Source organism: Anopheles coustani, chromosome 2 (genome assembly GCF_943734705.1).
Source record: "Anopheles coustani chromosome 2, idAnoCousDA_361_x.2, whole genome shotgun sequence".
In the NCBI taxonomy this organism is placed as follows: domain Eukaryota; kingdom Metazoa; phylum Arthropoda; class Insecta; order Diptera; family Culicidae; genus Anopheles; species Anopheles coustani.
The window spans coordinates 40,617,489-40,641,253 of NC_071289.1; the positions used below are offsets into that span (position 1 = coordinate 40,617,489).

At 46.5% G+C, this 23,765-nt stretch overlaps 5 protein-coding genes and 1 non-coding gene across 6 annotated transcripts; 4 read left to right on the top strand and 2 right to left on the bottom strand.

Annotated features, from left to right (window-relative positions):
• The first annotated feature begins 681 nt into the window (after positions 1–681).
• On the top strand, positions 682–4,170 carry LOC131263144 (lysosomal alpha-mannosidase-like). The gene is made up of 5 exons (XM_058265300.1): positions 682–801; positions 886–988; positions 1,067–1,674; positions 1,739–1,872; positions 1,944–4,170. The coding sequence occupies exons 1-5, from the start codon at positions 682–684 to the stop codon at positions 3,985–3,987; spliced, it is 3,009 nt and encodes a 1,002-aa protein (XP_058121283.1). The 3' UTR covers positions 3,988–4,170.
• A 920-nt stretch (positions 4,171–5,090) lies between these two features.
• Positions 5,091–8,816, top strand: LOC131263143 (lysosomal alpha-mannosidase-like). Its single transcript, XM_058265299.1, has 5 exons — positions 5,091–5,275; positions 5,349–5,451; positions 5,546–6,153; positions 6,239–6,372; positions 6,454–8,816. Exons 1-5 carry the CDS (start codon positions 5,156–5,158, stop codon positions 8,519–8,521), a joined length of 3,033 nt encoding a protein of 1,010 aa, XP_058121282.1. The 5' UTR covers positions 5,091–5,155; the 3' UTR covers positions 8,522–8,816.
• A 778-nt stretch (positions 8,817–9,594) lies between these two features.
• Positions 9,595–9,666, top strand: Trnap-agg (transfer RNA proline (anticodon AGG)). Its single transcript has one exon. It is a non-coding gene; the product is annotated as a tRNA-Pro (tRNA).
• A 1,989-nt stretch (positions 9,667–11,655) lies between these two features.
• Positions 11,656–16,648, top strand: LOC131263152 (lysosomal alpha-mannosidase-like). The gene is made up of 6 exons (XM_058265307.1): positions 11,656–11,667; positions 13,209–13,311; positions 13,417–14,024; positions 14,101–14,234; positions 14,310–16,095; positions 16,169–16,648. Exons 2-6 carry the CDS (start codon positions 13,233–13,235, stop codon positions 16,601–16,603), a joined length of 3,042 nt encoding a protein of 1,013 aa, XP_058121290.1. The 5' UTR covers positions 11,656–11,667; positions 13,209–13,232; the 3' UTR covers positions 16,604–16,648.
• Positions 16,649–16,811: 163 nt separating this feature from the next.
• On the bottom strand, positions 16,812–20,551 carry LOC131263145 (cGMP-dependent protein kinase, isozyme 1). Its single transcript, XM_058265301.1, has 8 exons — positions 20,401–20,551; positions 20,036–20,316; positions 19,756–19,925; positions 19,068–19,170; positions 18,180–18,964; positions 17,413–17,576; positions 17,146–17,331; positions 16,812–17,078 (listed from the first exon to the last, which is right to left on the bottom strand). Exons 1-8 carry the CDS (start codon positions 20,523–20,525, stop codon positions 16,916–16,918), a joined length of 1,977 nt encoding a protein of 658 aa, XP_058121284.1. The 5' UTR covers positions 20,526–20,551; the 3' UTR covers positions 16,812–16,915.
• A 257-nt stretch (positions 20,552–20,808) lies between these two features.
• LOC131264400 (uncharacterized) lies at positions 20,809–23,477 on the bottom strand. The gene is made up of 2 exons (XM_058266704.1): positions 22,092–23,477; positions 20,809–21,039 (listed from the first exon to the last, which is right to left on the bottom strand). Exons 1-2 carry the CDS (start codon positions 23,475–23,477, stop codon positions 20,809–20,811), a joined length of 1,617 nt encoding a protein of 538 aa, XP_058122687.1.
• Between the last annotated feature and the right edge of the window lie 288 nt (positions 23,478–23,765).

Genomic DNA, 23,765 nt, shown 5'->3' on the forward strand with positions numbered 1-23,765 from the left:
GGATCGCACTATCTTTGTTTTCTGAGCTGTCGTTGACATCAGTAATTAAGCTCCTGTCATCACAATACAATGAATTATGTAATTTTGATTGATTACCAAGTTTCTGGTATAAAAATAAGTTTCAGTAATAATATTTTCTCATTATTCTACTATTTTATAGATGTTCTATTGGTTAAGAAAATATTAATAGACTTGCAGAGAAATTGCATCGAACATGTATCGTGTATGTTTATAATCGTGTTATTTATTAAACCATGGATTACTATTGTTTGAATTCCCTATTATAGCTTATTGAGTGAATACAACTTTGAAGCCCGAATAAGGAATCTTACTTAAATGATTCTTTCTACCAATACAATTACAATATCCAATACTGTTACTCCAATATAATAATAAAAATTATGCTTCAAAGTTCGGACATATTCAGCAACAATGATAATAGTATTATCAGTTGACACTTGAGATTATGTTTTCTCCCTTCCGCTTCTGCTACCTCTTACATACGATAAGACTACTTATACACACTGACAACGAAAGATTACTCTCTACAAGAAAGATTGTAGCTGTTAAATATACATGCTCCGTACTCCTATGGTCAGTTTCTTGTGATCTTTCGCATGAGACACAACGCACAAAGTGTTCTTTTTTTCTTGATTCTCATACGTTGCAAAAACATCCGGGATGGGAGAAAGTAACAGGATACTCCTGTTGCTGCTGCTGTGGTGTTCGATCGGTACGCTGGCCAATCCGACCGGTTCGAAGCGTTCGTTTGATAGAACAGCGCAACAGTGCGGATATGAGGTAAAGCATGGCGTAAAAGTATAATGCTCAACTCAAATAAAAAGTATTAACTGCCTATTCTAAATGTTTTTGTGCTTATGGCAGAGCTGCCCGGCTTTGAAGGATAACATGCTCAATGTGCATATTGTGGCCCACACGCACGACGATGTCGGTTGGCTGAAGACCGTGGATCAGTACTACTATGGAAGTGAGTGGGGAAATCTATTTCATTGATGATAGACGTACGTTCTATGGGGTAGTTGTTTAATTATTTCATTTCATATAGGTAGAAGCAATATCCAGAAGGCGGGCGTTCAGTACATTTTGGATTCAGTACTTCAGGAGCTTCTGAAGGATCATACGAGACGATTCATCTTCGTCGAGTCGGCCTTCATGCATAAGTGGTACACGGAGCAAACTACCGCGGTGCAGGAAACTGTACGAAATCTTGTGGACGAAGGTCGCTTGGAGTTTATTGGAGGTGCCTGGAGTATGAACGATGAGGCTGCGGTTCACTACCAGAGTGTGATTGATCAGTTCACCTGGGGCTTGCGGTTCCTGAACGATACGTTCGGTGAGTGCGGTCGCCCGAAGGCAGGCTGGCAGATTGATCCGTTCGGACACTCGCGGGAGCAGGGTTCACTGTTCGTCCAGATGGGATACGATGGTCTGTTCCAGGGACGGTTGGATTTCCAAGACAAACAAGAGCGTATCGCCAAACAGACGATGGAAATGATGTGGAAGACAAGTGCGAATTTAGAGGACAGCGAGCTGTTCACCAGTGGTCTGTACTACATCTACGCACCACCGCCTGGTTTTTGCTTCGATGTTCTTTGCAATGACGATCCAATCATTGACGGGCCATACTCGAGGGATAACAACGTGAGGGAGAAGGTATTCCTAGTGAAGTTTGAAGTTGAAGGGCAGTATCTATTGATATGTGTTTTTTCGTTCAAAGGTTGATCTTTTCCTCGAGACTGTGCATAATATGTCGAAAACATATTTGACTAACAATATTATTCTAACGATGGGCGAAGATTTCCACTACCAAGATGCCAATATGTGGTTTAAGAACTTGGATAAGCTGATCAAGTAAGTAAGGCACGAAGGGAATTGATTATGTCTGATTCAAATAACACTTTTTGCATTTTCTCCTCCGAAAGGTACACCAATGAGCGTCAAACCGAAGGTTCAATGGTACATGCATTTTATTCCACACCTTCGTGCTATTTGAAAGCTGTCCACAGCGCTAAAATAGAATGGCCTACAAAGTCGGACGATTTCTTTCCATACGCGTCGGACCCAAATGCATTCTGGACTGGGTACTACACCTCGAGGCCCACGCAGAAGCGTTACGAACGGGAGGGAAACCACTTCCTGCAGGTATGCAAGCAACTTTCGGCCATCGCTCCCACTAAGGAATCGTTCTATGAGGATCATTTGACGGCGCTCCGGGATGCTATGGGGGTGATGCAGCATCATGACGCCATTACCGGTACGGAGAAGCAACACGTGGCAGATGACTACGCTCGGATGCTGTATGAGGCGTTTGAGGCTTGCAGTGCCAATACACGATCGGCGTTGAATCAACTGTCGGGCGAAAGAGACTCGTTCAAGTTCGACTGGACGTACTGCAAGGAGGCGAACGTTAGTGCTTGTGCCTTGACGGAGAGCTCCGACAACAACGTAGTCCTGTTGTACAACCCTCTTGGACACAGTTCGGACGATTTCGTTCGACTGCCCGTGAAGGAGAGTCACTATGTGGTTCGAAACGATCGCGGTCAAACTGTTCCGTCGACTCTGATTCCTATTCCGAGTTCGGTTCTGGACCTTCCGTTCCGCCATAGCGCAGCCACTCACGAGTTGGTGTTTCATGCTGAATCGATTGCTCCGGTAGGCTACCGGTCATTCTATGTTTCAAAGGAGGCGGAGAAGAAGGACGCCTCTTCTAGTATCGCTACAATTCGTCAGGAAGAACACGTCAGCATTGGAAACGATCTTCTCACGGTCCATTTTGATGAGAATGGCTTCATGAGCTCGATCACGGTTGATGGAGCGACGCATCCTCTGAAACAAAACTTCCTGTTCTACGAAGGAGCTTATGGAAACAATGAGGAGATCAGGAACCGATCGTCTGGGGCATACATCTTCCGTCCGAATGGAACCGAGAAAGCGGTCACGGAAGTGGTGGAGCTTCAGGTGGTCAAAAGCGAACTCGTACAGGAAGTGCACCAGATATTCAACGAATGGATCAGCCAGGTTATCCGAGTGTACGCCGGGCAGGATCACGTAGAGCTGGAGTGGCTTGTCGGACCGATTCCGATCGATGACGGTACGGGTAAGGAAATAGTGTCCCGCTTTGAGTCCGATATTGCCAGCGAAGGAGTGTTCTGGACGGACTCGAATGGAAGAGAAATGCTTCGACGCGTGCGAAATAAGCGCGAAACATGGAATCTTGACCTGGCCGAGCCGATATCGGGGAACTATTATCCAGTGACTAATAAAATCGTCATTGACGATGGCAGCTATCGTTTGGCTCTGTTGAACGATCGTGCCCAGGGTGGTTCTAGCTTGAGCGATGGTCAGCTAGAACTTATGGTTCATCGTCGTCTATTGCGGGATGATCGATTTGGAGTTGGGGAGGCACTTAATGAAACACAATACGGAACCGGTCTGGTTGCTCGCGGAAAAATCTTTTTATTGTTCGGGCAATACACTAATTCTATCTCCCAAAGACCAACCCAAGCAGCAAAAGAACGTTTCTTGCAAAACAAAATACATTTGCCTTCTTGGGTGTTTATTGCTCCCGCAAATGTATTTTCTTTAGAAGAGTACAATTCAGTTTTTGGAAAAAATTTCACTTTCCTCTCTCATTCTCTTCCACCCCATGTTCATTTGCTTACATTGGAACCGTGGAAGGACAGCACTGTTCTAGTGCGATTTGAGCACTTGTTTGAGAAAGGTGAGGACAATGAGTTTTCGTTGGCAGTCCAAATCGATCTGCAGCATCTGTTTAATAACAAGACGATTGCCAGTCTTCGGGAAACTACTTTAGCAGGAAATCAGTGGAAGGAAGACGTGCATCGTATGGAGTATGGATTAAAACGAAAAGCATCTAAAAGTTCACAGAACAATCATGAGGACGATCGTTTCACAATCGAGTTGCAGCCGATGGAGATCAGAACGTTTATCATTCGATTTGAATAGAATTTACACATTTATTCAATTTAATAACAGTACACTTTTTTTCACAAAAGGCTATGTTTAGACTATGGTAAAAAGGTGTTGGATGGGTTTAGACTATGGTAATTGATGGATTACTATTAGAAAAAACTACTATTGTTACAAAATACTAGTAAACTTTCTTCTTGAGTTGCATGTTTTACAATTGAGTAGTAATAAACATGAATGTTTCATTACAGTATTCCCACGGTGTATTTTATTTTGTCCTCTTTTAAGTTTTAGTTAACAGGTATTATTGTCTTCTATTTGATCACACACAATCAAAGCAGATTTATTTTTTTATTTATTCAAGAGACAAAGCATGTTTATTTTCACTTCATATCAAGTAGGAGATGCTATTTATATTCTTGTCAATCATGTTTATCTTAAGTTTCCACAACGCATCTGCTATCTAGTGGAAGCAACGGGCGAAATGAACTGTTTACATCCGAAACCATCGTTATCGTACCGATTGTTCCAGCCGCACAAAGCCTATTACTTAAGCACATGTAAACACAACACGATAGCAACAATTGTGTCACATATGTTGAACAACAAAATTAATTGTGAAAATATCACTTACAAAAGCCCCCCCGAAAGATGACTTGACAACGCTGACCAACAATATATCGGACAGTGGCAGCTGCTTGCATGATATCTACCAATCAATCAACATGTAAGACATCTCTAGAGCTTTCTCAGTTCTCCTTTCCGTGGCCGCTGTCAAACGGTTCCGATTAGAGCTTTGCAGGGTGTCCCTATCGCGTGTGATCCTATCTACTCCTATCAACCGTGATCCAACCAATGGGCACTCGAATTAAATTGATCACAGTTCGTGGAGATGAGTAGATTGTATTCTGTCGAGCGACACTTGTAGATCACCAATGCAAATTGAATTCGTATGGCTGTGTATGTGCCAGCGCACTTGTTTATTATGCGGCTTCTGTGATAAGGCATGGACGCGCGGAGTTATAAATTAAACCGCACGTAAACTTCACCACATTGACGGCAAGCGATCGACAGAAGCGTACTGGCCGCCGTTTTGACCTGTTTTGTGAGCCTGAAATCAGTTTTTATGAAGGTTGGTGTTTTACTCAAATAGATAAGGACATACGGATTGTTCTAAGTGAATGAGTACGTGCGGTGAATCAAGATGGTCAGTCAGCGTTTGGTGTTACTCGGGCTAAGTGTTTTCAGCGTAATTTTGTCAGCCCATGGAAGCCCAAGATGGTACTCGCATTCGACTCGTAAGGAGGCAGGATGTGGCTATGAGGTATGTTAAGTTAGAAAAGCGCTAACAATTTCAAAAACAGTACCAACGAGCTTCTTATTGATGCATGTTGCAGGCCTGCCCGGCTCCGAAGGAAGGCATGATCAATGTGCATCTGGTACCACACAGTCACGACGATGTGGGTTGGCTGAAAACAGTCGATCAGTACTACTATGGAAGTAAGTAGTAGGTTGGTGATAGTGAGATGAGTGCATTATCAATCTTACTTCTCATGGTATATGTGTTCGTTTGCGTCTGTTATCTTTACCGTAGGTCGAAACAGCATTCAAAAAGCGGGCGTTCAATATATCCTCGACTCGGTAGTACAGGAGCTGGTGAAGGACCCAAGCCGACGTTTCGTGTACGTTGAGTCGGCCTTCATGCATAAATGGTACATGGAGCAGACGGCTGAGCTGCAGCAGCAGGTGAAAATGTTGGTCGACGAGGGACGGCTTGAGTTTATCGGCGGTGCGTGGAGTATGAACGATGAGGCAGCCGTCCACTATCAGAGCGTTGTCGATCAGTTCACCTGGGGTTTGCGGTTCTTGAATGATACGTTCGGTGAGTGTGGACGTCCCCGGATCGGCTGGCAGATCGATCCGTTCGGGCACTCCCGCGAACAGGCTTCCCTGTTCACTCAGATGGGCTACGATGGGTTGTTCTTTGCGCGGCTCGATTACCAGGATAAAAACCATCGGATGCAGACGAGGACGCCGGAAATGGTTTGGCACACCAGTGGCAGCTTGGGGAATAGCGATCTGTTTACCAGTGTCCTGTACAATCATTACTCGGCGCCTCCGGGCTTCTGTTTCGACATTCTGTGCAATGATGATCCGATGATTGACGATAAGGGAAGCACTGATTACAACGTGAAAAATAGGGTAAGCATTTGAGTTATGTCGCAGGTGACTTATCTTGATTTTGACGTAAGCGCCCTCCATTAATTTATGATTGAACCATTCACAGATTGACACTTTTATTACCTGGCTCGAAAAGATGGCCGAGTCTTATCGCTCGAACAACCTGATCCTCTCGATGGGAGATGATTTCAACTACATGGACGCAATAATGAACTTTAAAAACATGGACAAACTTATCAAGTATGTGCTGCACAACACTTGTATAGAATAGATTGATGATTGGCGTATGTGGAGCTAATATTTATTTCACTTTTTTCACAGGTACACCAATGAGCGTCAGGCCGAAGGATCCAAGATAAACGCATTCTACTCTACGCCATCCTGCTACGTGAAGGCTGTTCACAGTGCCAACATTGACTGGCCTACAAAGTCGGACGATTTCTTCCCATACGAATCCGATTACCATTCTTTCTGGACCGGGTACTACACCTCGAGGCCCACGCAGAAGCGTTACGAACGGGAGGGAAACCACTTCCTGCAGGTATGCAAGCAGCTTTCGGCCATCGCCCCCACCAAGGAATCGTTCTATGAGGATCATTTGACGGTGCTCCGGGATGCGATGGGGGTGATGCAGCATCATGACGCCATTACCGGTACGGAGAAGCAACACGTGGCAGATGACTACGCTCGGATGCTGTATGAGGCGTTTGAGGCTTGCAGTGCCAATACACGATCGGCGTTGAATCAACTGTCGGGCGAAAGAGACTCGTTCAAGTTCGACTGGACGTACTGCAAGGAGGCGAACGTTAGTGCTTGTGCCTTGACGGAGAGCTCCGACAACAACGTAGTCCTGTTGTACAACCCTCTTGGACACAGTACGGACGATTTCGTTCGACTGCCCGTGAAAGAGAGTCACTATGTGGTTCGAAACGATCGCGGTCAAACTGTTCCGTCGACTCTGATTCCTATTCCGAGCTCGGTTCTGGATCTTCCGTTCCGCCATAGCGCAGCCACTCACGAGTTGGTGTTTCATGCTGAATCGATTGCTCCGGTAGGCTACCGGTCATTCTATGTTTCAAAGGAGGCGGAGAAGAAGGACGCCTCTTCTAGTATCGCTACAATTCGTCAGGAAGAACACGTCAGCATTGGAAACGATCTTCTCACGGTCCATTTTGATGAGAATGGCTTCATGAGCTCGATCACGGTTGATGGAGCGACGCATCCTCTGAAACAAAACTTCCTGTTCTATGATGGAGCTTATGGAAACAATGAGGAGTTCAAGAATCGATCGTCGGGGGCGTACATCTTCCGTCCGAACGGGACCGAAAAAGCGGTCACGGAAGTGGTGGAGCTTCAGGTGGTCAAAAGCGAACTCGTACAGGAAGTGCACCAGATATTCAACGAATGGATCAGCCAGGTTATCCGAGTGTACGCCGGGCAGGATCACGTAGAGCTGGAGTGGCTTGTCGGGCCGATTCCGATCGATGACGGTACGGGTAAGGAAATAGTGTCCCGCTTTGAGTCCGACATTGCCAGCGAAGGAGTGTTCTGGACGGACTCGAATGGAAGAGAAATGCTTCGACGCGTGCGAAATAAGCGCGAAACATGGGAGCTGGATTTGTTGGAGCCGGTTTCGGGCAACTATTATCCCATTACAGCCAAACTTGCACTTGAAGATGATCACTTCCGAATGTCCTTGTTGAACGATCGTGCCCAGGGTGGTTCCAGCCTTCAAGATGGGCAACTGGAGCTGATGGTTCATCGTCGTCTATTGCGTGATGATGCGTTCGGTGTAGGGGAGGCCCTCAACGAAACTCAGTACGGAGCCGGTCTGGTTGCTCGTGGAAAACATTGGCTTTACTTTGGTTCATCGCAAAAAGCTGTTAGCCCAACGTTGCATGCAAAAGAACGATTCCTGCAGAACAAAGTTCTCCTTCCAAGCTGGACCTTTGTCAATTCCGTTGATAGCGTGCTTTCGTATGACGATTATCTATCAAACTTCCGTAACATTTACTCCGCAATCGCGCAACAGCTGCCAACCAATGTGAATCTGCTCACGTTGGAGCCTTGGAAGGACGGAACAGTGCTCGTGCGCTTTGAGCACCTGTTCGAGAAAAATGAAGATCCTGTCTATTCGCAAGCTGTCCGCTTCAACGTTCGCAATGTCCTGTTTGCGTTGAACATTGAAAGTATCCATGAGACTACCCTTGGAGCGAATCAGTGGAAAGAAGATTCGGTGCGACTGCAGTTTACTACGGAATCGACCGCCAATGAAATCTTTGATAATGTGTTCGAGACGGAAAACATTCCTATTGTTGAAGAAACCACTGACTTCGACATCGAACTGCAGCCGATGGAGATAAGAACGTTTGTCGTGAAACGCCGCTAGTGCTCTATTAGATGGGAAAAATACATCTCACTTTAAGAGAGTTGTTCAAGAATAAAGTTACACATTGTGTTACCAAAACTTTAGATATTATAAATCTTGTCCATAACATATAGTCTTTGTATCATAGAGCTTCAGTAATATCACTGTATGATTTAATTGTGATGAACTAACCTTTTGAAACTATCATTGTCATTGTAAAATGATGTTCCTATAAATCTCGTCATCACTAAGTCATTGTAAAATGATGTTCCTATAAATCTCGAGGAAAATATGATATGTTTAACCTACGTTTCAATTGTCCATTCAATTATCAAAAAAATGTATAGCATATATAAATAACGTTTCATAGCTTGTAAAACAAAATGTGCATGCATTTGTTTTAATTTTTTGAATGGAAAATTTTATTCCGTTAAGATAAGAGTCTTTTTCTAATTGGCATTCTAAAGTTGTACTAATATTACAAACCTACGTATTGTAAGTAATTCGATAATTGGTTAAACTAAATATTGAGTTTTGATTCCTTTTTCAATTTTAAAATGTCTCAATGGTATGCCTTTTGTCATTCATATTTAGCAAATCGTGTATTGGTTTCTAAAAAACTTCAGAAGAAGAATATCATGTTCATCAAAAGAATAATACAAAATTAGTCCGAAACTTATTGTTCATGCAAAAATCGCACCATTACGGGCGAACAAAATTAGAAAGCGAAAATTACACTGATATCAGTGTATAGACATTTGTCTTTGTTCAAAGTAATCTAAAAGCTGGTGAGCTAATGATTGTTTAAGAAACCATGAATAAGATTCCTGCAATTAAGCTTACCAATCGATATATTTTGATTGCTTCACCACGATGACAAATATGGGACACCAATGTCATACACCCAATACTGACATAATTGGGCCATCTATAGATATCCCTCCAGTAAACATACCCACACCGCATTGTTCTTGGTGTCGCAAGAGAAGTTTGCCTGATAAGCACCTAAAAAATTATTACATCACTACCCTTGCCAGTTATCAACTACCCTCGTACCAGTTTAGGTTTTTATAGAGTCACGTCGGTTTCCAACGGGCTCGTTGGTCTAGGGGTATGATTTTCGCTTAGGGTGCGAGAGGTCCCGGGTTCAAATCCCGGACGAGCCCACCGGTCGCGAATGACCAAAACCTTCTCTTTTTTGTAGGCCAGTTGTACCAGATATTGGATGCAGAACGGCAAGAGTAAACCAATATACTTAACACCCCCACTACCATGTATGTCTTTAAGAATGATTATCTTCAGGTCTGAAGAAGCTATTACTGTTTGCTGAACCAATTGAAGGGTCGTTTAGAGTTGTTAAGTAACAGGTTATCTAAGACAGCACTTAAATTTGAATTTCAAGTATTTCATTCCCAACAGCTTATCGCACATTGCCATTAGATTATAGTTCACATCTGCCTACATTGACTTTTTTGCCCCGGGTGTTGAGGGTGTTTTTTGGAATAAGATCGCACTTCAAACAATCCAAACAACTCATGATCTTTATTATTACACGCACTTCAATACAGTTTTAAACTCCCATAACCAATCGTATTGAAGTGGGCCACAGTTCAACCAGAGTCCGGAGGATAGTTTGTTGCACAGAAGAGAAATAAACAAACGAATCTTTGAACGCTTATTGTGCACTTTTCAGCAAAATTTACTCGATGCAAGGCTCGATTTCCAATCTGGATAAGTTTTCATTTACCACGATTTCTTTCAGCTACGGTTGTTTTTCCTTTTCTTTTGTTTGTATGTGAAAAAAAACGTTTTACACTTTCATCACGAAACAAATCCGTTCGCCTTCACTTTTCACCTCCACACATAAAGCGGGAGAAAAATAGCGCCGCAGTAGGAAACGGACAATAACAATTCGAAACAGAAAGCCGTATGTGAACGATTTTAATTCCGGATCAATTTCGCTTTTATCTGCACCCTTCGCATGGTTTTTCCGTCCAGCTGTCCCGCGCTTTGGATAGCGATCAATTTGCCCGAAAAAAGATCGCTGCCGAAAGTGGCTTTAGCGGACAGCTGGAAAACGGCGAAACTGCAGCAACGAAAACGACAACAGAATTCAGAGAGCGCGCCGTCAGCACAACGCGGTCGTACATGGCGCCGGCCGTACGAAGCATCCAGTGCGTGCCCGTGTGGCGCGGGTTCATCGACGTTGGAATACAAAAATCAAAATAAACGACGAAAGTACGCCAGGATGCCCGTCTGACCGCCCGGCTTCCACGATCGCGATCGACGGTAGGTCATTATCATGGTCGCTGCGTGGTTTTGTTTTAGGTTCGCTGGTAGAGAAAGAGAAAAGGCAAGATCCAGCGGACGGATGAACGGTGAGGCGCGAGAAAGTGTCCGCGGCGTGCTCATTGCTTTGAATCTTTCTCCCGCTCGCCAATGGGGAATCACGGGAAATGGAACCGCGAGGTTCATCCCGCGAGAAAGAAAAACCGTGACGTAGGTATACGCGCTGGAGTAAGCTGTCAGCCGGACCGAAAGGTTCCGCTCCGGTCAGTTGAATCCGAGTGCCCAGAGCGAGCGGACGCTGGGCAAGTGGTCGTGGCAAATGCCATCGGAAACAGGTCTTTGAGGTCCAGCAGATATTGATTTGCTGCCCTACAGTGGTTCGTTCGAAAGGTCAGTGATCGTCAGTAGGGAGTGAAGAATGATCTGACTTTTGCTAATCAAATAATCAGTTTGTTTTTGCCAAATACCCTGGCTGTTCATACAATTCGAGCTTCGCTCAGTGTGCAGTGGTGATTACCTCCAAAGAAACAAGTTCCTGTACGCGGTTGTGATTGTGTCCCGGTTTCGCGTATCATTTACATTCCGGACCCTTTGATCTCCTTCGCGATCCCTTTCGCTCTTCGCGGGGAAAACACATCGGGAGAATCATAATGCTGATCGGATGCAGCCAACAGCGATCATCGTCGGCGTCGCTGACGGTGGCGATCGTGCTGCTGGCGGTGGTTGGTGTTGCGGTTAACCTGCAACAGGTTTCCGCCGGCCCTTGGCGGGAAGGAGTGCGCCGATCGCGCAACGGCAATGCGTTCGTTAAGCGCACGTCCGACAGTGACGAGTATCTGGATTTCGGTCGAAAGTTGCGGCAGTCCTGCGGTTATGAGGTGAGTGGAGCGTGCAGCTGATTTAATAAAGGAACTACCTCTGTACGAACAGATAGCCGGATGTAATGAGGCGATGACTAGAATATAATCGAAATCGCTGGATTAGCTTTGATAACAATATGACTTAAGAACAATTTGATTCAAATTATAAATCATCTTCCCCGAGCTGCCACAACAGCTTCAACATTAATTTAAAAATAAAAAAAAAAATTAATTATATTTCTATATCAGCCAAGCGATATATTTTCATTTAGCTAAATTTGAAAGTTGAGGAAACATTTCATCACGTTTATGGCATAATTAATTAGATAATCTGACAGGGCAGGATAGTTACCCTATTTCTTGCAAATTTAAAGCGTTCATTGCGATTGCAAAATATTTTTTAATTTTAGTTTGTCAATGATTGTGTTGCCTTTTAATTCAAGTCAACAACTTTGGTATTCTCAGCAGAGTAAATGCTCAAACAAGGCGGTGATAAGGACGGTTCAATGTGTTGATGGAAATTACTTCAGGGCTCAGGGAATCGGAGCTTGTTTTTATTTTCCAAACGATAAGCCTTCGCTGTTCAAAGCGACCAACTATTTGAAAGCTAAATTTGATTGCATCTTTTCGTTCGACTTGCTGGAGCACTAGAGCTTTGTGTTCGATTTGCTAGAGGTAACATACTGTAGGGGCAAGTGTGGCCAGATGCCCCAGAGGGGTAAAAGGCACCTGCAATTTGCTAACCGAATTAAGCCATTTGAAATAAAATGTAGTAATCCAATATTTTCATTGGCGTGTAAAACAGCTCAAGCGAATTTCACGGATCTACTATTAGATTTATCAGAGATAAGAGGATATAGCTAATTATGCCTGAAATCATGTAAGCTTTCTCTACAATAGTATGAGCTACAACAAGTGCTAAAGCAAAATATTACAATCAAAGCAGACGTTAATCAAGTTAACGAATACTGAAAAGAATTTAATCTCCAATCCTTACATTCCGGTTATCGAGGCAAAACTGAAAATATCCCCATCATATGCTCTTGCTTACATGTATCTGGGGTTGAATATACGGCTGTAAATGTTAGACAAAACACTGAAGTCACCACTAAATTTACTCAGGGTGGTACGTATGCTACAGCCACAACACACACATTATAAATTTTAGATATTTCTTATTGAAATCCATAACGAAAATTGCATTACAACAAAACAAGTTTTTACTTGGAGTTGGAAGTACTTGTAACTAAAGTTCTTGACATAGAATACTTTGTGTGACTATACTAAACAAATATCAATTCACGATAAATAGCTGCAATCGAAAAAATATATTAACGGGGTTCATGCTGCCCTACTATTTGTGCCATTGTGCTCCGCTTTTTAAAATGACGACTGTGACAAAAATGACGACTGTTATTACAAAATACTAATTTTACTGTTCGTTTAGTAGTAGAAAAGAGAATAACGAATCAATATGCGATAATTTGGAGTTGGTCAATTAAGGGTTTCATTTTACCTCACATCATCTTATGCGCTTTATCTGTATTTACCAATTGCAGTCGTGTCCGAAGCCGCAGAAAAACATGCTGAATGTGCATTTGGTTCCCCACACACACGACGACGTTGGCTGGCTGAAAACGGTCGATCAGTACTACTACGGAAGTGAGTGCTAAAAATGAAACAAAACAGCGTCATAATTATGACGTTAATTATGTTAACATAACCTCATTGTGGCTCGTCTGTTTTACTTCCCTCGCCGAACCGTAGGTAAAACAACGATCCAGAAGGCAGGCGTCCAGTACATTCTCGACTCGGTCATACAATCGCTGCTCAGCGACCCGGAGCGAAAGTTCATCTACGTCGAGTCGGCGTTCTTCTTCAAGTGGTTCAACGAGCAGACGCGTGAGCTGCAGCAGCAAGTGCGAACGCTGGTGGACGAGGGCCGGCTTGAGTTTATCGGCGGTGCGTGGAGTATGAACGATGAGGCGGCCGCACACTACCACAGTGTCGTCGATCAGTTCACCTGGGGCTTGCGGAAGCTGAACGATACGTTTGGCGAATGTGGACGACCCCGGATCGGCTGGCAGATAGATCCGTTCGGGCATTCCCGCGAACAGGCTTCCCTGTTCGCCCAGATGGGCTACGATGGGTTGTTCTTCGGGCGGCTCGACTATCAGGACAAACGGGAGCGTATGTCGCACAAGCGGGCAGAAATGATCTGGAAGACGAGCGCCAACCTGGACGATGCGGATCTCTTCACTGGAGTGCTGTACAACCTGTACCAGGCCCCGCCAGGCTTTTGCTTCGATATCCTATGCTCCGATGAACCGTTTATCGATGGTCCTTACTCAGCCGAGAACAATGTTAAGGCGAAGGTAGCTAAAGTTCTGATATCCCTGAGTCGATGACGGTTATAGACACAAATTCACCACGTTAATGATTTGCTTGTAGGTGGACAAGTTCCTGTACTATGTTGATCTTCAGGCGGAAAGTTACCGAACGAACAACATCATTCTGACGATGGGAGGAGACTTCACCTACATGGATGCAAACGTTTACTTCAAGAATATGGACAAACTAATTAAGTGAGTTTTAAACAGATTCGGGGTGTGCTTCTCAGCCATGACTACGAATACAAATTTGTCTGAAATTGTTTATAGATATACCAACGCTCGGCAATCGAACGGATCGAATGTGAACGTGTTCTACTCAACTCCATCGTGCTATCTAAAAGCCCTGCACGACATGGGTATCACCTGGCCAACGAAGAGCGACGATTTCTTCCCCTATGCCTCTGATCCGCATTCGTTCTGGACCGGTTACTACACTTCGCGACCGACGAGCAAGCGGTTTGAGCGTGTTGGTAACCATTTTCTGCAGGTGTGCAAGCAACTGACGGCCCTTGCACCGTCCCGGGAAGCCCACATGGAACCACACCTGAATGTGCTGCGGGAGGCGATGGGGGTGATGCAGCATCACGATGCTATCACCGGAACCGAGAAGCAGCACGTGGCGAACGATTACGCCCGAATGTTGCAACGGGCGTTGCGAGCCTGCGGAGCCAACACCAAGGTGGTGCTAAACCAAATCGTCGATCCCAAATTTAAGCGATCGGCACGTGAGAACATTGCAGATTATCATGCACAGCCGCTTACTCCTTCCTATAAGTTTGGATTTGAAACGTGTCACCTGCTGAATGTGAGTCAGTGTGAGCTGACCGAGTCAAAGGACAGTTTCACCGTGACGCTGTACAACCCGTTGGCCCACGCGGGACACGAGTACGTGCGTGTTCCGGTGCCCGGTGGAAGATACATTGTGCGCGACTATCGGAACGTGGAGGTCGCGGCGCAGCTCGTCCCCATCCCGGCGTCGGTGTTGAACCTTAGCTACCGGTTCAGCAATGCGACCACCGAGTTGGTGTTCCTGGCAAACGAGTTGCCACCGCTTGGCTTTAAATCATACTTTGTGACCCGTGCCGTTGATTCGTTGGACGATTTCATCCACGAATCGAAACCGATCCAACCGGAATCCCCACCACCGCCGGTGGGCAACGAGAGTACCCGGTGGCACTCGGAGGAGGTAACTGTCGGGAATAAGTATCTCAACGTCAGTTTTGACAGCAACGGGTTCCTTAGTACGATCACGATAAATGGTGTGACGAATCGGCTGAGGCAGACATTCGTGTACTACGAGGGGGCGCTCGGGAACAACGAGGAGGCCCGCAACCGGTCCTCGGGTGCTTACATATTCCGACCAAATGGCACGGAGAAGGCCGTCACCGAGAAGGTGCAGCTGCGTGTTGTTAAGGGTCCCACCGTGCAGGAAGTGCACCAGACATTTAACGATTGGATCAGCCAAGTGGTACGTGTGTACGCCGACGAAGGGCATATCGAGTTCGAGTGGCTCGTTGGACCCATCCCGGTGGAGGACGGCGTTGGTAAGGAAGTTGTGTCACGGTTCTACACAGCCGCCCAATCGGGTGGAGTGTTCTGGACGGACGCGAATGGTCGTGAGATGATACAACGCGTCCGAGACCACCGGGACACGTGGAATGTGCGCTTGCTGGAGAAGATCGCCGGTAACTACTACCCGGTGACGACGAAGATCGCCCTGGAGGATGAGAATCTTCGGCTGGCGGTTTTGAATGATCGCGCTCAGGGTGGCTCGAGTCTGGAGGATGGGTCGCTGGAGTTAATGGTCCACAGAAGACTACTTCACGATGACGCTTTCGGTGTCGAGGAGGCGTTGAACGAGAAAGCGTTTGGTAAGGGACTGGTGGCACGCGGTAAGCATTGGGTCGTGTTCGGTGCGAAGCACTCGGCCACCCCGACCCCGGAGGCTCGTGAGCGGTTCTTACAGAATCGCGTCCTCCTACCAAACTGGCTCTTCTTCAGCGATGTGGGTGAGTCCACGTACGAGGAATGGCAGAAGCAGTACACCAACATCGTAAGTTGACAGCGTCACTCCATTGACTTTCTTGTCTATGATGTGCTCCTAAAAACTTTCTTGCCTCTTTTAGTACTCCGCCTTGTCTTTATCGCTTCCACTGAACGTACATCTGCTCACCTTCGAGCCGTGGAAGGAAAACAGTCTGCTGGTCCGTTTCGAGCACCTGTTGGAGAAGGGCGAAGACCCACTGTACTCCAAACCGGTGCGATTCAACGTGCAAGACGTGTTCCGTCAGTTCAGCATCGATACGATCCGAGAAACGACGCTTGCTGCCAACCAGTTGAAGGAGGATTCGCAACGGTTGAAATTCAAACCCGATCCAGACTACATTGTGTACGATTCGGTCAAGCGAGAAGCGACACCTGTTCCCAGTATCCCGGTGGCACCAGTCATCAACGGACAGAGGGAAGATCCGGTGCAAAACGTCGCCGGGGAAGGATTCGAAATCGTACTCAAGCCGATGGAAATCAGGACGTTTATCTTCGAGCTGGAATACAGGCCATAAAGTAGAATATGAAACAGTAGTTGTAGTCTTTGATTGTGTAGTAAACAAAAAGCACTGAATAGACTGTCTTTACTGTTTTTCGCTTCGTTAAGCTCAACGAATCTGGGATGTCGAAAGAAATGTCATTTCATTCTTAGGTTTGTACATAACGATCCATTTTATTAAGCTTACGTTTGCTAAAACAGCTTCAACCGACTTATTGCTATAGCGTGTATTGCAGATTGTGTTTGTTTCTCGTATTATATCACTATTCAATCGATTGATCTTGTGTGGGGGCGACACCTCTATCCGGTGTCGGGTTAAGCTCGCTTTCTAAAAGTCCGCATCCCACCCGGACTGCTCGTCCGGCGGAATGTCCAAGTCTTTGGGGAAAATGTCGAAGTTGGACATATCCAGCGGTCCGTGCAGGTTAGGTTGCAGAGGCGATTTGAGCGTTAGTGCAACCAAACCGTCCCAGTCGAAGCCCTGGAACCACCTGCAAAGCAGAGATTGCATTCGTTAAAATCTCTTCCGCGAACGAAAGCGTCGCACTAAACACTTACTTGTACTTTTTAATGTCCTGCACTCCGCCTCGCTGATAGCCGAGTCGTTCTGAGGGAACGTCGCGGCAAAGTCGCTTTATTAAGCTTACCGCAGCACGTGACATGTGTTTGGGGAAGTTCACCATGTCGATTCCCTTCAGGATAATGTTGTACGTTTTCATCGGATCCGCCGCGGTAAAAGGAGGGCTGCGAAAAGCAAGTAAAATGGAAATCAAATTTCACCCTAGGGCAAATGTTTAGCATGGGTCATCAAATGCCGACGCTTACATTCCGGTCAGTAGCTCGTGAATCAGGATACCAAGCGCCCAATAGTCGACTGAGCGGTCGTGACCCTTATTGAGAATAATTTCCGGTGCAACGTACTCAGGCGTACCGCAAAACGTCCACGTTTTGTTGCTGTAACCAATGAATTTGGAGAATCCAAAGTCGACCTGAATGGAGGAAATAAAAGAACGTTTATTTTTTTATTTTTACGAAATTAGTTTCTAACAGTTGATCATAAAAATCGATGCTTCCATCATCTCAAGGGGTTTTTTTTCGGTTAAATAAATAAATCTAGCATATTTTCTTCCACGGTCTATTTTAAAATATTTCAATTCATGACATAAACATTTTAAAACAGTTATCCCTATGAAATTTAGAACCGTTTAAGTTGGTTTTTAGATTTTTACCACTTTGACTGCCACGATTGTTTTGGTACATTTGGTAAGTACAATCTTTTGACCAAATTTGTTTTTCAAATTTATCAAACCAACGGTTTTTAAAACCAAGCCAAGACTAAGCTTTCCTGAAATAAAATTTAAGAACTACTACAGCCTTGCTGATTTATTATATTTTTTTTATAAAACAAGATGTTACCACTCAGGACGGCTGGCTATTACAAATTGTGCTCAAGTCTAGTACATCTTTAGTATAGTAGGGACAATGAGCAATGAAAGTTCACAATTGAACAAACATTTTTATGTTATTTACGAAATATATAAATGACAGAAAAATCCAGAATTGACGATCGTGTAAGTGAAAAGGAAACTCACCAGCTTGGCGTAGCCCCTCGCGTCCAGCAGTAGGTTCTCCGGTTTCAAGTCCCGATACACGATGCCTCGCGCATGCAGAAAGTCGAACGCCTGCAGGACACAGGCGACGATAAACTTAGCCGTTGAGTCCTCGAACGTGACACGATCGCGCAGGATCGTCCACACTTCGCCGCCCATGCATGCCTCCAACAGCATATAGACGAACTTGGTGTCCTTGTACGTCCGATACAGTCGGCAGATGAAGGGGCTCTGACAGGCCAGCATAATCTTCCGCTCGCTGTACATGTGCTCCTGCTGCCGCGTGTCCACGATGTGGCGCTTTTTCATGCACTTGAGCGCGTACACCTGCGTGTCACCATTACGTTCCACCTTGACTAGCTCCACCCGTCCAAATCCACCGACGCCGAGAGTTCCGACCACCTCCAAATCGGACAGATTGACGTCCATCAATTCTGGGAAAAAAACAAGAGGGATGAAAAAGTCAGCAAGCGACCGAGATGAGGGTGTATGAAGACACTTACCCGGTTGGCAGGAGCCCAACGAAGGATGGGTATTCTCCAGATTTCTGAAGGCCAGCACGCGCTCCTCGTCGCCGTAGTTTTTCTCCTGCAGCTCGCACAGGTCGCCGATGTGCTTGGTGAATGACTCCCGGTCCAGCGTGAGACACTCGACACCGGGTGACATGGCGATAATGTTGGCCGTCCGCTTGTCCTCCTTAATGAGCGCCTGCTCCCCGAAGTACTCTCCACGGACGAGTATGCGAATCTCTTCGTCCACCGAGCGGCCTGGCAGGGAGGGCAAGAGGAAAAGAAATTGCAACATGCAGTTAGCAACGAACGTTCGGAAAACGGTCCTTTGGTTTCGCGAACCGTTGCCAGCAGCACGTACCTGGTAGTCGTTGGGTCACCTTAACCGTTCCTTGGCTAATGAGGAAAAACGTGTCTCCTGCGGCACCTTGACGGATGATGTATGCACCGGCTGGATAGAATTCCTGCAACAAAGTCATGCACCGTCATTAGAATGGAGTGTACTTTTGGAAAGGGAAATTGCCATTAGACGCCACATTTGCAGCTTTTAAAAACAATCGGAAAAAAATCGAAGAAAGGGGAAAAGGCATCAAATCTTTGCGATGCAAACTATAATTCGTATTAAGCCAGCATCTTCGCCATAATTCGAATTATTCAATTGTCCAAACTAGTTGTATTTCTTTACAAAACATTTGAACGCGTCCGTTTCAATATTCTAGCTGCAAGTTTCGTTGAGTTTTGCGTTGAGCCTACATTTAGGGGTTATAGAATGCAGTCTCGGTTGTTTGGGTATTTGTACTAAATTATGATGAGTTTGGCTTTCCTTGTTCAGTTTTATGATGAGCATATCTATTTAAATTAGGCATAACCCCATTGTATTCAGATGAAGGAAGTATTTTTAAATAATCCTGAGTAAATGTTTTAGAAAGATCGTTTCAGTGTTTTGCTGCTGAAGAAACCCAACTTTTATCGAAACTGTTCTAAAATAGTATCCAAATAGTAAGCAATTTTAGACCAAAGTGAAAAAGTGTTGGAAAGCTGTTACTTACTACTTCAAGGACGTCAGCTATCTTCGTCAGCACGTCGTTGCTAAGATGCTTCAACAGAGGTACCGATTTGAGGAAGTTCACGTTCTCCTCGATGCGCTGCATTCCCGTACGCATCATGATCTGCTGGAATACTCTTCGGTCCAGTACCCACACACGTGAATCGCACAGCACTGCCGGGTGCAGAAGAAGTGAATCACGAAGGTGTTGTTAGCTAACGTTAATTAAATCACACACCCCGGGTTGGCCGGGCGTACCGAATCTTTCCCCCCCATCGTCTTACCCCGAATCGAGGCGGTGCGCGTGCAGTTGTAGAGTATCGCCAGCTCACCGAACGCCCTGCCCGGGCCCATCGCTCCCAGCACCTTGCCATCCTTGATGACCTCGAACTCGCCAGCGGCCGATATGTAGAGGTGGGAGCCTGCCTCGCCTTCGTGGATGACGTACTCCCCCTTGCGGTACTCGCGGCTGTACATCGAGTCGACGATCTCCCTTATCTGGAGCGAGTCGATATTTTTGAAGAAGTCGTTCTCCATGATTGCGTCTTTGATCAGCTGCTTCGCGCTATGACGACAGAGGGTGGTTCCGATTAGATAGCTGCCACGCTGCTGCGACTGCTAACCGAGGAGACGCCGGGACTTTGCTTACCTGAAATCCTTCTTGTACTTCGGTATCTTGATGTCGCTCGATTGGCTGCCCATCAGGTCGCAGCTTTCGCCCGACACGCCCTGCTTCTTCATCGCCTGCAGCGTGATGCCCTTGACGGACTTCATCTGGTGGAGTTTGAAGCTGTTGCCGGATGTACCGAACAGTTCCGACAAGGGTTGCCCGGCCATGGCGTAGTTTGCCTGAATGCTAGACAGTAGCTCGCCGTCGGCCACATGCTGTCGCTTGTAGGACGGGGTACTGGTCGGGCTGATTGGTGCAGCCTTTTGATGTCCAGGCGGTACATTCGGTTGCTCCAGGCTGTTGGTGGCTTTTTGCTGTAGCACGCTCTGGAAGTGAGGAGAACCGTTTCAAGAGCACTTCCTCCAAGGACGCCTGGCGAAGCAACTTTTAACCTACCTTTAGTTTGTCGATTTCCCGACGAAGTTTATCGATTTCGTCATCGCGCGCCCTTAGCAGTCGCCGTAAGTTGTGAATCTCCTCCTCCAGCGTGTTCGGCTCTTCACCGCTGACCGTCATTGAGCTGCCGTACGACTGAAGACTGTCACAACGGCCTGAGAGTGATTTTCTTCGATCCTCCGTCAAAACCTTGCCCCAAAACTTTACCGAATTCTTGCGAATCTGTGGGAAAGAAACCAAATGATTTACAAAACGATTTCAAGGCGCTATTAACTGCGCAAGTTATACGATTTTTTGGCGAATATATCAACAACTGCATTAAATAAAATTGTTGTGTGATCAAAATACTATCTAATATTGGAAAACGAGGTGTAATAACGTTTGGGTAACTTTTTTTATGATGCTAAGTTATAGATTATACCATTATGCTTTTGCTACACATGATTTAAAAAAACTGTCACAGAAAATAAACATAGAATTCTATTGTTCGAAGGCTTCGTCACACAACGGCTTTAATATCATCTTTAAGTCCATCCAAACTCGATCCACCTTCAATTAAGAATGGTCTTGAAACAAGAACTGTGCTCCAAGACTTAATGTCTTGAAACAATTATAACTCACAATTTACTCCAAAAATGGTTGTGCAACTAACTCCTAGCCATGGATAATTTAAAGGAACCAAAAGGAAAAGATTGAAACAATAATTCTGACTATAATGGAGTAACTGAAGTACTTTCACATCAACAGAAAACCATTAATAACGGTGAAAAACAACTCCAAAACGACAATTTCCATTGTGGTACATAGTATGTAGCGAAGCTGCTTTGTGCATTTGAGCAAAGAAAGTATTTTGGTAGATGATAATTGATTGTCTTGGAATCCATTTCCTCGAGAGTTGGATCAAGCCATTTGCTCCATTTAAAAAGGCACCACGTGAACGACATTTTCACTGATAAAGACTCACTTTAATTTAAGCGCCATTAAAATCATTTAAATGCTAATTTTGGAAAGACACTAACACAATTTTCCATCACTAATAAACAGTAAACAAATCAACTGTTCCTTCGTGAATACTGTTTTCCACGAAATCGAATGAAACTCTGGGAGCACTCTGAGTTTAGTTTAGTGCAAAACATCGATGAAGGGTTCAAAAAGGCAGCAGCTTAAAGACGAGCACTTAGCACCTTTCGCGAGCCCGAGGTAGGAACTCGTCGGGCAATTAACATTGCATCTCATCACCTTCCCTCCGCTGTACTACACCTCAGTACACCTACCCGCTCCTTGACCGGCGTGTCGATGTTCGGTACGATCTTGGAGGTTTTGCGCAGGAGCAGTGACGACCCATTGCCCATCGGACCGAGTATGCCGGACTGGATGAGGTACTCCTTGGCGGAGCAGTCGAACTTCGACGGTATCACCGGGCTGAGTAGCAGCGAGGGTGGACTCGGTGGGCTGTTCTCGGCGCTGATCGACTCTTCGCTGGTCGCTGCTGCCGCCGCCGCCACCAACCGCTCGTGTACCGCTCGTCCACTGTCTAGCGAGATGCTAAGCTTGCTGCCGGCGAGACCAGCGTACAGCAGCTGGGACTCGATGCCCTTGCGGGCCGGGATGGCACACGCGCTACTCGCTGCCTTCGCCCCGGTCACTCCCCCGCTGGTGCCGTTCGTGTCAATTAGCACCACCGGACAGTGTCGCTCGGTGTCGTCCCGGGAGGCACTCGCATCGGCGCCCGGTTGTTCGCCTCGGGGAACCTCCTTTTGACGGCTGTCGTCGTCTTTCTCGTTGGATTTGTTTGTTTCCTCGTGGCCGAGGACGGTGCTCTCCTCGTCGACACTGGACCCCTCGTGGCTGTGTCCGTTGCTGGTGTCCTCAAGCTCCGTGTAGCTGGTGGTGCTGCGTTGCCTGAACACGACCTTAGCCGCGCTCGGGCGGGTGTTCCTCGACGCGTCCTGCACGTCTACCGGGTCCGTTAGCTTCTGAAGTACGAACTCCGGATGGAAGGCGTAGTTGGTGCCGATGGTCGGAGTTGAGAAGCGCTTGGAATGTGCTGCTGCCGCCGTGTGCAGGATCTCGTAGTCGCCGGACGCCGTCTGAGCCGTCGGAATGAGCGGGGACGTGCGGGATTGAAGCGCCCTCAGCAGGGCATCCTTCGTACCACCCGCTGCTCCGTACACGGTCGTCGGACTGTCCGGGTGTACGAACGGTGCCGCTGGCCGAACCCGACGGATGTCCTTATCTGAGAGCGAGATTGGCCGGGTCTGGCGGCGTGGTGGCTCCACCAGTGGATTCTGGGTCGAGATTGGGGCCGGTTCTTTCGAGCGTTCCTCCGGTACACAGGCACACTGAACGTACAGACTGCCGCAGGTGTTGGACTTCCGAAACCACGCACGGTGCGAAGTCGGCGACTGGGGATGAACTGATTTGTCGCTCGCTGCCGTCTCGTTGGCCAGCTCGAACGATGTCGATGATGAAGGCGACGTCGTAGTCGTCGTCGACGTCGCCTCAGTGCTGCCCGTGGTAACAGCTGCCTGTGGTGTTGGTGTCCCGGGTTGACCACGCGCCGCAGTCATTGGTGGTAGTGGTAGCGTGCCGGACACCATCGTGGCCACCAGCGTCCTATTATCACCTAGCTGTATATTTTCCCTCTTAATCGTCTCCATTCCCGGCTCCCGCTCCTGCCTCGGCAGGTTGCGACTAATCAACTTCCACCTTGGCTGCCGTTGGCGGCGTTCTACTTTAGCCGAACGACCTTGCCGCGATTTGGAAGGTTTGATGATGGTTCGGGGGCGGCTTGGTTTGGTGACCCCTCGGTATGCCCGTGTTTGGCCGCTGAGCTTTCGCGTGATCCGTGGTCGCCCCGTTCGCGTTTGCATGCGCTCATTCGGTCAGCGGTACCTCCAGAAGGCGTAGTTCTGCTGGCGGGAGGATGAGGAATGTAGGACCTAAAA

Bases quoted from the DNA above. Each gene is read 5' to 3' on its own strand.
- LOC131263144 (XM_058265300.1), top strand. From the start codon at position 682: ATGGGAGAAAGTAACAGGATACTCCTGTTGCTGCTGCTGTGGTGTTCG. The intron at 802-885 runs GTAAAGCATGGC...TGCTTATGGCAG, and splicing joins CGCAACAGTGCGGATATGAG to AGCTGCCCGGCTTTGAAGGA. The intron at 1,873-1,943 runs GTAAGTAAGGCA...CTCCTCCGAAAG, and splicing joins AACTTGGATAAGCTGATCAA to GTACACCAATGAGCGTCAAA.
- LOC131263145 (XM_058265301.1), bottom strand. From the start codon at position 20,525: ATGAAGTCCGTCAAGGGCATCACGCTGCAGGCGATGAAGAAGCAGGGC. The intron at 20,317-20,400 runs GTAAGCAAAGTC...CTGTCGTCATAG, and splicing joins AAGTACAAGAAGGATTTCAG to CGCGAAGCAGCTGATCAAAG. The intron at 17,079-17,145 runs GTAAGTGTTTAG...TCTGCTTTGCAG, and splicing joins CAGGACATTAAAAAGTACAA to GTGGTTCCAGGGCTTCGACT.
- LOC131263143 (XM_058265299.1), top strand. From the start codon at position 5,156: ATGGTCAGTCAGCGTTTGGTGTTACTCGGGCTAAGTGTTTTCAGCGTA. The intron at 6,154-6,238 runs GTAAGCATTTGA...AACCATTCACAG, and splicing joins ATTACAACGTGAAAAATAGG to ATTGACACTTTTATTACCTG. The intron at 6,373-6,453 runs GTATGTGCTGCA...CTTTTTTCACAG, and splicing joins AACATGGACAAACTTATCAA to GTACACCAATGAGCGTCAGG.
- LOC131264400 (XM_058266704.1), bottom strand. From the start codon at position 23,477: ATGGAGACGATTAAGAGGGAAAATATACAGCTAGGTGATAATAGGACG. The intron at 21,040-22,091 runs GTAGGTGTACTG...TCTTTCCCACAG, and splicing joins ACACGCCGGTCAAGGAGCGG to ATTCGCAAGAATTCGGTAAA.
- LOC131263152 (XM_058265307.1), top strand. From the start codon at position 13,233: ATGCTGAATGTGCATTTGGTTCCCCACACACACGACGACGTTGGCTGG. The intron at 14,235-14,309 runs GTGAGTTTTAAA...AATTGTTTATAG, and splicing joins AATATGGACAAACTAATTAA to ATATACCAACGCTCGGCAAT. The intron at 16,096-16,168 runs GTAAGTTGACAG...TGCCTCTTTTAG, and splicing joins AGAAGCAGTACACCAACATC to TACTCCGCCTTGTCTTTATC.